Source organism: Megascapheus bottae, chromosome 20 (assembly GCF_031878675.1).
Source record: "Megascapheus bottae isolate mThoBot1 chromosome 20, mThoBot2.hap1, whole genome shotgun sequence".
Classification (NCBI taxonomy): Eukaryota; Metazoa; Chordata; class Mammalia; order Rodentia; family Geomyidae; genus Megascapheus; species Megascapheus bottae.
In genome coordinates this window covers 3,589,765-3,604,273 of record NC_143528.1, presented here as the reverse complement: position 1 = coordinate 3,604,273, position 14,509 = coordinate 3,589,765, and the positions used below count along the sequence as shown (strand labels likewise).

Here is a 14,509-nt window from a genome sequence, read left to right as displayed (position 1 = left end):
TCAACAACGTGTTGTTCAATCTCCATGAGTTACACGGTTTTCGTTGGTGGAGTTGTGTGTTCAGTTCCAATTTGATGCCCTTGTGGTCTGAGAGAGTGCAGGGAATAATTTCAGTGTTTCTGAATCTGTCCAGGTTTGTTTTATGGCCTAAAATGTGGTCTATTTTGGAAAATGTTCCATGTGCTGCTGAGAAAAATGTATATTGTGTTGTTGCTGGGTGGAATAATCTGTAGATGTCTGTTAGATCTAGTTCATCTATATAGTTGTTCAATTCTAAGGTTTCTCTTTTGAGTTTTTGCCTTGTTGATCTGTCCAAAGGTGAGAGTGGTGTGTTAAAGTCACCAACAATCAGTTTATTTCGATCTAATATTGCGTAGGGAATGAGCATGCTGAGATATGAGAGGGGACCACCAGGCCTGCATCAACATCAGCCACATTTTGAAGGTTTGAATCTTGGAGTCTTTATTAGAAGGCCAGTGACTCATCTCAAATAACAGCAACCGGCAAATACACAATGCAGGAAACAGGCCAGAGAGGACAGAAACAACAACAAAAAGCTCTGATGGAAAACTGAATCGGGACACCATGATGACTGGATGACATCCAGGAAACATGACACAGGATGGGATCAGGGAGACACGTGGCATGGCATAATGGTGCTTAAGCTGGTCCAGGCCTAAATAGGGTCAGGGCAGGGGGCAGGGTCACAGGAAGCTCTCAGTCCCAGGCCCCACTCTTCAGGGATTCAGGTACACCTCCTATTACCTGGGGGGCAGGGCTTCACCTTCCCCCCTGCCTTCATTCTCCACATGCAAAGCTTGTCATCTGCATTTCTGTGAACCAGAGCCCTCATCTGCATTCAGTGGATAGCTTATCTCACCGCTAAGCTTTTCAGCAGTGCGTAGAGAATTCCCCCCACCCAGCAAGTACACAAGGATGGCTGTAAGAAGTGATTTATGCTCAGCCTCCTCACTTCAATATTCAATATTCAATGCTTTTAATGTTTGTTTCTGGTACCTTGAGTTGTCCATTAGCTGAAATCACATTTATCTGAAAGTTAGCATATAAATAACAATGTGCATTTAAGATCATCTGTTAATTGCAGTCTTCATAATCTGGATTAGTTTACTCCTGTAAACCAGGCTGCTTTTCTGAGTTTGCAGTCACAGCTGCTATTTCATCACTAGATGGTGCTCCAAGTCTAGATTTGTTACCAGCCTGCAGTTGGTTGTATGATTTTCCATATTTCCTCTGTAGAAAATTGTTGGTGGACAAGAGGGTTTTCTTTGTGGTTGTTGTTTTCAATGTACTGTGTGAAGCTATTTCTTTTTTCTTCTTTCATTTTCCTCCTATAGTTTATCACCTGTTGTCACTGTATTTGATCTGTATTTGATTATGATAGCCTGGATATTATATATACACACACACACACGTGTGTGTGTGTGTGTGTGTGTGTGTGTGTGTGTGTGTATCTGAAGGAAGGGAAGGGGAGCAACAAAATGGTGAGAAAAAGAATAAACCAATGCAACAGCAATGCTCACAAGACAATATGTTGGAAATGAACTTTACAAATTGGGGAAGTGTTGGAAGGGAGAGAAAGTGGGAGAAAATTATGGAGAGGGTAACAATGTCCTACAAGGAAAGTACCCACTACTTTACATTTGTAACTATAACTCCCTGTACTTCACCCTGACAATAAAATTAAATTTAAAAAAAAGTGGGGGGGCAGGAGTTTGGCCAAGTGGTGGAGCGCTTGCCTAGCATGCACAAAGACCTGGATTCAATTCCTTGGTATTACATACATAGAAAAAAGTCGGAAGTGGTGCTGTGACTCAAGTGGTGAGTTCTAGCCTTGAGGAAAGCCCAAGGACAATGCGCAGGCCCTGAGCTCAATGCCCAGGACTGGCAAAAAGAAAAGAAGAGAAAACTATGGTGGGGGTGGGACTTCCTGTTCTCCTCTCGTCCTCCATGGACTTCCTTCTACCTTAGGGTGATAGGATGTATGGCCTCATCTATTTCCAAGTGAAATGGCCTTGCTACTGCTCAGTAATCCTGACACTCTATTGGGCTTCTTGTGCCTGTAGTGTGAGTGATGCCTTAGTACCTTCTACCCAGAAGAGCTGGAAACCCAGATCTTCAGGTAGTCTAAAAGGACTGGAAAAGGAATATCTCAAGGAGGCAAGGAAGTCTTCTCAGAATATCTTAGTAGAGGATAGAAATCTTAGAGAAGATTAACCTGGAATTTACTGGCATATTGAGGAGCATATGTATCTCTCTCTCTCTCTCTCTCTCTCTCTCTCTCTCTCTCTCTCTCTCTCTCTCTCTCTCTCTCTCTCTGTGTGTGTGTGGGGGGGGGGTCATAGGTTCTTGTTTGGTATTTTTCTTTGGTAGGGGAATGATGATCTGATTTCCTTTTTGTCTTTTGCTGCCATTTTTCTGACTCTCTGGATAAAGAGTGTGCATTTTATTAGGACTGTGCGCCCCTACATGATGTTTCCAGGTTTCCAGTTTCATCAGTTTCAAATGTTGGATATGTGGGGCAAAACAAAAAGCCTCTACAAATTTTCTTTACTAGAGGTTCACCTTCCAACCCCTTAGGAAACTTGAGGAAAGGATATTCAAAAAGACTCAGCAGAAGAATGTCTGTTGTTCACACAGGATCAGGATAATTTGTTATTACTCATTAAAAAGAAAAAAACATGGACAGAGTACTTGAAGAAAGGTTGCCACACTGATGAGGAAACTGATTTTTAAACCAAGGATGTTTTAAGCTTGTGTAACAACACTTAACAGAAGTTAAGATCTCAAAATACGTTTACTGGGTTCTAGAACAAGACCAAAGGTATTTCAGCCAACAAAAGAATTTATAGTGCCTCCTCATAGAATTCACAATTTCTTTTATTTTTAGTTATATTTGAATAGCTTCAATTTACATTAGAAGGACTTGCCATTTAATAAAGCAGTTTATGAATATAGTATATCTTGATTAATATCACTCCTTACAACCTCTTATCTACTGAAATTGTACTAGGCATATAAACAAGAAAAAAGTTTTACCTGTAATGAGGAGAAAAATCAAAATATACATTAACCTAGATAGCTAGAATTGGACAGCAACATCAATACAGTATTATAATCATATTCTACATGATCAAGAAGGTAGAAAAATATACGTGTAGAGATATATAAATCCAAAACGGGCCAGGAGTGTGGCCTAGTAGTAGAGTGCTTACTTAGTATGCATGAAACTCTGGGTTTGATTCCTCTGTAGAAAAAGCCAGAAGTGGTGCTGTGGCTCAAGTGGTAGATCACTAGGCTTGAAAAGCCCAAGGAAAGTGCTCAGACCCTGAGTTCAAGAACCAGGATGGGCAAAAAAAAAGCATATTTTTTAACAGTAAATTCATTGAAAACATGCTAGGTAGTATTAATAGCATTTTAGGCAAAGAATAATATTATGGATTATAAAGACATAGTAAAAATAAGCAGCAGAGGAAAAAGGAAAAAGAACTCTACCAGTATACTGCAGAACAATGTCTTGGGAATTTATGTTTCTAAAGTTGAAGGGCTTAAAGGCAGGGGAGAGCCATGATGACTGGACAGATGCTTTTAAAGCATTGCTCCAGAATTTCCAAATGGAATACAAGTTTCAGGAAACTTTACAAGTCCCCAGCTCAAGAGACACAAGAGAAAAATACTAAGGCCAATCATGATCAGATTGCTTAAAACATTTGATAATGAGAATAAGTTAAAATCAGCTGCAGATGGAGAAAGACAGTACATACAATAGAATAGGGCTAATGACCACAGAATTTTCACCTGCAACAAGGTAAGCCAGAGTACAAATGATTATCTTATTACAGTAATCTATATACAATTCTATATTCATTGAAACCAAGTTTTCCAGAAAATCATGGAAATATAGACTATTTTATAAAAGATACAAAAAATTCCACCATCTGACTTGAAATAAGTCAATTACTACAGAGGTCCCTTAGGCAGAACTAAATGATCCAAGAAGGAATGAAGAATACCAGAAATGGTAAATATGTGGAGAGCTATGCAGCAGATTTTGTTATTTAATATTTTCAAAACCAATTTATTTCATAAGGCAAAAATTAACAACTATGTAGGCTATATTAAAAACAAATAGAACAGATGACACTACGAGTATAAATGCTGAGAGGGAAAATGGAAATGTGCTGTTGAAAGGTTTACATTTGAAGATTTTATGTAAAGGGTGAATTGTGAAAACCCAAAATTTGCCATAACAAAGAAGGTACAGATGAAACGGAGTGTTGGTGGCTCCCACCTAAAATCCTAGCTACTCAGGAGGCTGAGACCTGAGGATTGTACTTAGAAGTTATCTTGGGCAGGAAAATCCCCATGAAAGTCTTATCTCTAATTAATTACTCAAAAGCCAGAAATGACGCTGTGGCTCAAAGTGGTAGAGCACTAGCCTTGAGCCAAAGGGCTCAAGGACTCCTAGCTACTCAGGAGGCTGAGATCTGAGGACTGAAGTTCAAAGCCAGCCTGGACACAAAAGGACCTAAGACTCCAAGTAACCTCTAGAAAAAATGGGAAGTGGGGTTTGGCTCAAGGGTAGGGCAGTAGCCTTGAGCTGAAGCGCTCAGGGACAGCACCCAGGCCAATTCAAGCACCATGACCCGCCCCCCTAAAAAAAAAAAAAAGAGTTTAGGGACAATGCCCGGTCCTTGAGTTCAAGTCCCACAACCAAAAAAGATGATGAGGAAGAAGGAGAAGAGGAGGAGAAGGGGAAGGAGGAGGCAGTAGTGGTGGCGGTGGATGCGGCTCGATGGTAGATCGCTTGCCTAACATGCATGAAGCCTTCGGTTCAAGTCCTTGGTACAACATCCACAGAAAAAGCTAGAAATGGCATTGTGGCTCAAGTGGCAGAGTGCTAGCCTTGAGTAAAAATAGTATCCGAGGACAGAGCGCAAGCCCTGAGTTCAAGCCCCAGGACTGGCTTAAAAAAAGTTGTAGAATCATGAAAATGACAATCTTGCCAAGGGCTATCTACAAATTCAACGCAATACCCATCAATATTCCAATGTCATTCTTTAAAGAAATAGAAGAGGAATCCAAAATTTCATATGGAATAATAAAAGACCCTGTATAGCAAAAACACTTCTTAGCAGAAAGAACAGTGCAGGAGGAATTTCAATGCCAAACTTTAGACTCTATTACAGAGCTATAATTATCAAAACAGCTTGGTACTGGCACAAGAACAGGCCTGAAGACCAATGGAAGAGAACTGAGCACCCAGATATTAAACCACAGACCTATGGCTACCTAATCTTTGACAAGGGAGCCAAAAAAATAGAATGGAAGAAAGATAGCCCCTTCAACAATTGGTGCTGGCAGAACTGGTTAAGCACCTGCAGAAAACTAAAGTTGGATCCTTCTTTGTCACCCTGTACTAGAATTAACTCCAAATGGATCAAAGACCTGAAGGTAAAAGCCGACACTGAAAACTTTACAAGAAGGAATAGGAGATACACCAGGCCTCCTTGGCACAGGTCGAAACTTTCTTAATAAGGACCAAGAATCACAACAAATCAGAGAAAGGCTGGATAAGTGGGACTGCATTAAACTGCAGAGCTTTTGTATGGCAAAGGACATAGCTAGTAAATTATTTAGGAAGCCTACAGAGTGGGAGAAGATGTTCACCAACCATACAACAGACAAAGGCCTCATATCTAAAATATACCAACAGCTCAAAAAATTGAATCACTCCAAAACTAATCTCCAAAGTAACAACCATCCCATTAAAAGATGGGCCAAAGACTTAAAGAGAGTCTTCTCTGAAGAAGAAACAAAAATGGCCTATAGACACATGAAGAAATGCTCAAAATCTCTGGTTATAAAAGAAATGCATATTAAAACAACTCGAAGATTCCACCTCACTCCAGTTAGAATGGCCAGGATCAAGAAATCTAATAACAACAGATGCTGGAGGGGATATGGCCAGGAGGGATCACTACTACACTGTTGGTGGAAGTACAAACTCGTTCATCCACTATGGAAAGCAGTATGGCAGTTCCTCAAAAGACTAAACATTGAGCTCCCCTATGACCCAGCAATTCCACTACTTGGCATTTACCCAATCATCCAGATACAAAGACATACTAAATCCACCAGCACAACAATGTTCATTGCAGCACTATTTACCATAGCAAAGATATCGAACCAACCTAGATGTCCCTCAGTTGATGAGTGGATCAATAAGATGTGGTATTTGTACACAATGGAATTCTATGCTGCTGTCAGAAAAAATGACATTGCTCCATTTGTTAGGAAATGGAAAGACTTAGAAAAAATCATATTAAGTGAAGTAAGCCAGACTCAAAGGAACATAGGCTCAATGGTTTCCCTCATTTGTCGTAATCAGTAGAAACCTTGGGCTCTCCTAGCAGAGATTTGCAATAAAGCAAAACCTTGATGCAAAAGGCCATATAGTAGGACGCTAAATGAAAGGATCTCTAGGATATAGAAACATAAGCCATATAATGAATGATTGTTGTTCTTAAGGTACTATGTTATGTCTCATCTCTTTTGCTGTCCCTTGGTTATCTCATATTGTTACAGTATCTCACTTTGTTACCTGATATATCGGATATATTTGTATTTAGTTATTTGAAATTGGATAGGGAAGGGGGGAAGACAAGATGAGGGATGGGGATGGGGGGAGGGAAATGGGGATCAAGACATGTGAAAAGGTATCAATGTATGTGAATTAATGCACCTTCTATCTGGCAAATATCATGTAACCCTTCTATTAATTACAATAAAATATATGAAAAAAAAGTTGTAGAAGAAGTTAGAGGAGATAAGATATAATTCTGATAATATATTCAATCCAAAAGAATGTAAGAAATGAGAGTCAGCAGATGCAATGCATAGCTAAAAGTTTGCAAGATGCTTGATTGAATCCCAGTATGTTAACAGTCACGTTGTATTTATGGTTAAAACAGAAGAATTTGATTGGAGAAATTGTAATATCAAATGAAAAAAAAAACCACAACAGTTTCTATATTGTTTCTGTGTAAAATCTAGATTGAAAGACAGTAAAATAATAAAAATATGTCATGTTATTAATAAGAGGGAAATCAGAGTAGTTTTATTATTATTACTTAGGAATATATTTTGTATTTATTAAGAAGCTGATTATAAGCTTTATATGAAAAGGCTAACATTTATAATAGCAGTTTTCAAGAACCATTTGTGTGGTGCACATTATCAATCAAGGCAGTGTGATATTGGGAAAAGGACTGACCAGAACTAGATTCACACTTGTAAGACCTATGGAGAAAATATATTCTTTTCAGTATTTCGTACTGAATAACTGATTATTTATCTGAAAAAACCATGAACCCCCATTAATATGGTATTGGGAAGTAGTAATAGAGTAACTAATACAAACGATGACACATCTAAGGAAATCAATGAAAAGAAATATTTGGCTGTAGACAATGAACTTTTTGTAAGTACAGCATAGAAAAATATTCACAAAATTGGAGAAATCATTAAGTTTGACTTAATCAAGCTTGTAGCCTTTTTTTTGTCAGCTGTTGAGCTTGAACTCAGCTTCCTGCTTAACTAGGATCACAAGCAGGAGTCTCCAGCACCAGGCTGAAATTTTAATTCTTTTCTCTTCTCTTTTCACATCTCTGCTGAAGTTCTGTGCCGTAGGTTTACATGATGTCAGCTACCATCTTTTCATATCTACTGTAGGAGTCTCATGAACATTTCTTATCTGGTGGTGTCAATTGCTTTAATTCTGGTTTGTTTTGGAAAGTCTTGAGCTGTCTTTCTTGTTGGTTGGCAATTTATTTCATTTTTTGATTATTTTGTGCTAGTACTGGTCATTGAACTTAGGGTGTCCATCTCTCACTTGGCTCTTGCTCATGGCTGCCCTTCTACCACTGTAGCCTTCTCCAGTTCTTTGAATAATTGTCTCATTCTCCTTTCCCTGATTAGTTTTTGCTGGGAAATCTGGTGATGGTGTAATGGAAATACCTTTACATATTAATTGATACTTATGTTGGTTGTTTTAAGATTTTCTTTTATCTTTTTTCTTTTTCCCTTATCTTTACATTCCTTTCCCTATCCATTTTTTTAAAAAAAATTATTTAATTACCTGCTGGTACCAGGGTGGACTTGAACTAAGTCCCAATCTGTTTGCTTGCCTGCTTACCGGTGGAACTCTCTCACTTGAGCTGTGCTTATTTTGGTTATTATAGAATCTCACAGACTTTTTTTTCCTTGTCTTTTCCTTTTCTTTCCCTTTGGTTGAGGGGCTTGAACTCTGGGCCTGGCCCCGTCCCTAAGCTAGCATTCTACCACTTGAGCTACAGAGGCACTTCCATTTTTCTGGTGGTTATTTGGAGATAAGAGTCTCATGGACTTTTGTGCCTGAGCTGGCTTTGGACCATGATCTTCCGATCTCAGCCTCCTGAGATTACAGCTGGGATTACAGGTGTGAGCTTCTGGTGCCTGCTAGAATCTCACAGAGTTTTCTGCCTGAATTTGAACCTCAGTCCTCTATATCTCAGCGTCTTAAGTAACTATGAATATAAGCATGAACCATCAACACTGATTCATTATCTTGATTTCATTTCCAAACACTTTATCAATGTCTCTTCCCTTGGAGTTTATTTCTGGAGAATTATTGTGTCTTCTTGGAGGCATTAGATTACCTTGCCTTGAAAATGCTATGCCTACAGCCTATATTCCTGCATTTCTATTTGCACCTCTGTCAGATCGGTTGCTGCCACCAGTTCTGTATAGTGGCTTTCACAGCGAGATTTTGTTCTGGCTGAGTGTCCTGTTGGTTGGGTCACTACAGTTGGCTTTAAAGTGTTCTCAAGATTGCCATGTTTATCTTCTTTAGTTGCAGTCAACATTGGCTATGAGTGCAAATGCTTCAGTGGTCTCACCAACAGGGGTTATGTAATTCCTCTGCCAGTTGGGGTGCAGGTTTGTTATGCAGTGACAGGATGCCCACCAAATTCTAGTGGGGGTGGTCACCTGCAGTGAGGTCACTCTGGGAGGCATTTACAAGCCTAGGTGTTGGTGACCGATGGGTCTCTGATGGCTGGGCAGAGTCTGGAGCCTTCTAAAATACGGGACAGTAGGCTTTGTAGCAGAGGTGTGGGACTTGCCAGTGCCCAAGGCCTAGAGGGATGCACATGCCATGAGTTTGCAAGGAGTTCAGGATGGGGCATGCCCAGAGCTGGCTGCCTAGCTTCCTGGGGCCTTAGGAAGAGGGGTATGTTTCCCAGGTGGCCTCCCTCGACCTTGGCAGGCTGAGTTTCTCAGGGCAGGCTGCTTTTCTAGGCAGGATGAGAATGCACATGTGCACTGTGCTTCTCCTTGAGAGCTGTGGAAGCAGGGCAGGCTGCTTCATGGGGCTCACTGTGTCCCCAAGGAGCTCGTAAGCCAGGCCATCTGCACTATCTTGGAGCTCACCCTCCCCTGACCGCCTTCACACTGCCCCAGGTGGGTTGGAGCTTCCAGATGCCATCAGTGGTGAAGGGTACAGTGTAGGTGGGCTTTTCCTCAGAGGCAGTGCTGCTGTACAAATCCCCTGCCAGCTTTTCAAAGGCCATCTTGACCCAGGATTGATCTTAACTGGACAGAGGGTTCAAGAGAGGCCGGTTACATTGCTTCTTTTCTGCAAGGTTGGTGTGTGTCTGTGCTCTGCAGTATCTTTGCCATCCTTGTCCTACTCCAGCATACTATCCAAATATTCTTCCAGAGTAGCTATGGGCTTTTTCTTTGTTTCGGATCTCCCCTTTTTTTGTGGAAACAAAGTGTACTAGGCACCTATAGTGAACCATCTCCCTGACATCAGTACATGCATTACCATTTAAGATTCATTTGAAGACACCAATTTAAGGTGGCTTATATTGAAAATCAAACCATCAGTGTCTTTATTGTGTGATTATTTATGTGGTGCCTTCACAAAGCTATGAAGTCATCCCTATGAGAAACTGTTACACATCTCTCTATAAGAGCACATCTCTCTGTAAGAGTAACTACTTAGTTATTGTGGGGGGGATACTAGAGGTTGCACTTCAGGGACTTGTGCTTACTAGGTAGCACTGTACCACTAGAGCTGTATCACCAGCCCACTTGGGGACTGGTTATTTTTGAGGTTCAGTCTTGCTTTATGCCCAAACTGGCCTGGACTATGATTCTTCCTACTTTGCTTCTCTGGGTGACTGGGAGGACAGATGTGTTTCTCCAGGAGCTGGGAGGATGGAGTCTGTCATCCAGGAGAATGCTGGCTACTGCCCCAGACACTGGTTGAAATGGAATCTCTTCAACTGTTCTGTTCTGTTTTGTTTTTGGTCTGGGATGATCTTGGAATTCAATTCCTTGAACTCTACCTCCCAGGTATCTAGATTTACAGGCTTAGGTCACTATTCCCACCAGAGAGGTCACTTCTTTATTCATCCAATCAATGACTTCTTGTCATTGTCATATCAAGAGAATGATGTCAATCAAATTGTTCAAAGAAAGGGTCTATAGCCAAATATGAGAAGAGCAAAGCTACCAGAAGTGGCTAGATATGCTTAAAAGAATTATGTTTAAGAATTTAGTTAAGAATACCTTCTGCTTGGTTAAGGTCATTTAGGAACACGATACCTGATTTTGCTTTGGGCTAGTATTTTATGAAATAGAGATATATCAGTAGGAAGTTTCATGTTTAAACTTTTGGGTAAAATTAATTGCAATTGTATGTATTTATTTTTATTTGTTTAGTTACAAGGATCATCCAAGCTATGTGGGGGCAACATTTCCTGGAAAAATATGTGTTTCTCAGTATTCTGTAGGGATTGCACTGGTAAGTAATAATTTACTCTGTAAAAATTAACATATTTAAAATGATGCAACTTGATACCATGTATTTTCTACTTGACTATATATTTTCTACAGTTTGCATTTAAAAATTTCAATTTGGTTTTTCATTGCTACTAAAATTTTGAAGTGTGTAGAAAGAAGATTATTTTAGAACAAGTACCTTATAATTAGCTGTATTTGGAAATTAAATTAGGAATAATAATTTCACAAATACAATGATGCATTCCTAAGGAAATTTCCATATTCCACGTAGATTTTTGCTCATAGAAATAAAAGTGGAGAAATCTTATTATGTTTAAAATATCTTCAAAACACAAAGGAACAAAAATTGTATTGCAAATTGCTTAAAAATTTCAGATTTCAGCTGGGAATGTGGCTTAGTGGTAGATTGCTTGCCTAGCATGCATGAAGCCCTGGGTTTGGTTCTCGGAACCATGTAAACAGAAAAAATTGAAAGTGGCGCTGTGACTCATTGTAGTAGAGCCCTAGCTTTGAGCACAGAGAGGCTCAGGGACAGAGCCCAGGCCCTGAGTTCAACCTCCAGGACTGGCAAAAAAATAAAGAAAGAAAAAAATTTCAGATTTCTCAGAAAGTTTAAAGAAAGAAAGTTTTTATGTGTACGACAATCATTTGCCATATTTACAGGTATGTTATGTATAAAAATCTATGGTATAATTAAATACATTATTGAAGATCATGTACCTCTTTGAGCCAGTTTCCTATCCTAGTAACATACTTTAAAAATAAGTTTAAGTAATGTATTTTTTAGAAAACTACGGGGCTGGGAGTTTGGCCTAGTAGCTGGGAGTGTCTGCCTCGCATGCATGAAGACCCTAGGTTTGATTCCTCGGTACCACATATCTAGAAAAGCCAGAAATGTTGCTGTGGCTCCAATGGTAGAGTGCTAGCCTTGAGGAAGGACAGTGCTCAGACCCTGAGTGCAAACCTCAGGACTGGCCAAAAAAAAACCCCTACGCAGTAATTTCTATTAATCATATAACCTGAGTAGAGATAACCACTAGCATTTTGAATAATAAACATTTTCTTTTTTTCTCCCCCTTTCTGTTGCTGTTTCTCTCTCTCTCTCTTTCACACACATATACAAACATACATACACACTATTTTCATTTAGTATTTTTTGTTGTTATTTCAAAGGTGATGTACAAAGAGGTTACAATTTCAAAATTCAGGTAATGAGTACATTTCTTCTTGGATAATGTCACCACTTCCTTTACTCTCCCAGTTTTCCCCTTTTGTCCCCACCTACAAGTTGTATAGTTCATTTTCAACATCGTGTCAACTGAGTACCACTACAGCCTTTGTTCATCCTTTCTCCCTCCATTTCCATGTCTTCCCCATTTTATCCTCTCAAAGGCAGATAAATGAACAAACAATACAAAAATGAAAGAAAACAAAAACAACAAAGAAAAATCCCTTTGTTTGCATTTTATGGAGTTCAGTTAGTAAACATTATCTTATCCAATCAGAGGCACATAAACATTCCTCCCCTAAGAATGCCCTCTTTTAGTTTCATTGTGCATGAATCCCTATAGTCCTATATAATTCAACATATCCTATTTTAGATCTAGTTTCCACATATGGGAGAAAACATGCGTCATTTGTGTCTCTGAGCTTGGCTTACCTTACTTAACAAGATTTGTTGTAGGTCCATCTATTTCCCTGAAAATAACATCATATTATCATCATTTCTAATGGCTGTGTAAAATTGTGTATATGTATCACATTTTTTTGATCCACTCATCTATTGTAGGGCATCTGGGCTGTTTCCACAACTTGACTATTGTGACTAGTGCAGTAATAAACATGGATGGACACATACTTTGCATGCTGTACTGTGGATTAAACACAAGACCTTGAGTATGAGACTACCTATTCTTTGAACCATGCCCCCCAATCTACTTGTATTTTGAGATCTCATCTTATCTCAGTAATTGGTCAACATCAATAATTCAAGCAACAAGTGCAGGCAAGGGATGTGGGGGGAAGAGACCTCTATTATACTTTGGTGGGATGTAAACCAGTACAACTATTCTGGATGGTGGTATGGAGATTTCTCAAAAAACAAACATACAACTTCCCTATGATCCAGCCATACCACTCTTGGGACTTATAACCAGAAGGTTATAAATCATGATATAGTAAATGAACATCCATGTTCATTGCGGTACTATTCACAAGAGCCAAGTTTAAAAAAAAAAAGAGCCAAGTTATGGAAACAGCCCAGTTGCTCTACAATGGAAGAGTGGATCAAGAAAATAGACATTACTCATCCATTAGAAAGACAATTATGTCATTTACAGGGAAATGGATGAACCTAGACCAAATCATGCTAAATGAAGCAAGCCAGGCCCAGAGAGACAAATGGCACATGTTTTTTCTCATTCATATATGGAACTCATCTGAACAACTAAATTACTGTTTATTAAAACATACAATAAAGTAGAAATACTTTTTTGGGGGGGAAGCATAAAGGGGACACAAATTGAGGAAAGAAGGGTAAGCAAAATCAGATCAATGGGCTGGGAGTTTGGCCTAGTGGTAGTGGGCTTGCCTAGCATGCATGAAGACCTGTGTTCAATTCCTTGGTGTAACACATACATAGAAAAGCCAGAAGTGGTTCTGTGGCTCAAGTGGTAGAGTTCTAGCTTTGAGAAAGTCCAAGGACAGTGCTCAAGCCCTGAGCTCAAGCCCTAGGAGTGGCAAAAAAAGCAGATCAATGTATACTTTGTAAAAAATGAACTGTGTAATTTGTGTGTAGGAAGGAATGGATAGAGGTAAATGGGAGAGAACAATGCAAAGGGTGAAAGTGATTAAGATGCACTATACTCATAACCTGACATGAAATGGTAACCCCTTTGTGCAAGAACATTATGACAATCTTTTTCTTCATGAAAAATAGATGATTTGTATAGTTATGATAGCTACCTGAAATCTTTATAGGTTCTCAATTGACAATGAGTGAGATTAATTTAAAATGCTCTGTCTCAATAACATTTCATAACGGTATCAGCTTTTAACCTGTCCAAAGAACCATATTTCACTTTCCTTAATATTTGATATGTAAGCAAACCATTGCACAGGACCACACAGAGGCAGACCAGAAGGAGAATTATAAGGAAGTTTATTAGAGGGGGCCATCTTGCCCATGGGAGAGGGGGAGAGAGGGAGGGAGAAGCCACATTTTGAGAAACCAACTCAGCTCTAGTGGAGAGTTCAATTGGGATGCCAGGGTGATCAGAGAAGGGCCAGACAGGACATGAATGTTGAAGACATGTGGCACTGAAGCTGCTCCAACCCTCAAGAGTTGAAATGCAGGGCAGGGCTTCCCAGAACTGTCCCCCAGTTAAAGAATTTACTGGGAGCTCGAGTTTCCAAATCCCTGCCCCTGCCTCTAGGAGTTCAGACACACCCTTTACCTGAGGGGTGAGTGGGACTTCACCTCAAAGTTTTTGGAAATTTTCCATGATGCCAAGATGGCACATGTTGAACCCTATTCTCTATTATCCACCACATGGTCAATGCTAGAGAAAACTCAAGATGTAGCCAACAACAAGCAGAATTTCCATCACAAGATAGAAATTTCCTTTTGTCCTTTCCTAGG

At 39.6% G+C, this 14,509-nt stretch overlaps 1 protein-coding gene across 1 annotated transcript in view; it reads left to right on the top strand.

Moving 5' to 3' along the window:
* Positions 1-14,509, top strand: part of Adam32 (ADAM metallopeptidase domain 32) — a 107,831-nt gene that overhangs the window by 43,293 nt on the left and 50,029 nt on the right. Inside the window, exon 10 of the mRNA XM_090353888.1 lies at positions 10,789-10,870. Coding sequence (XP_090210014.1) covers positions 10,789-10,870 — 82 coding nt within the window. The remainder of the gene's footprint in view (positions 1-10,788; positions 10,871-14,509) is intronic.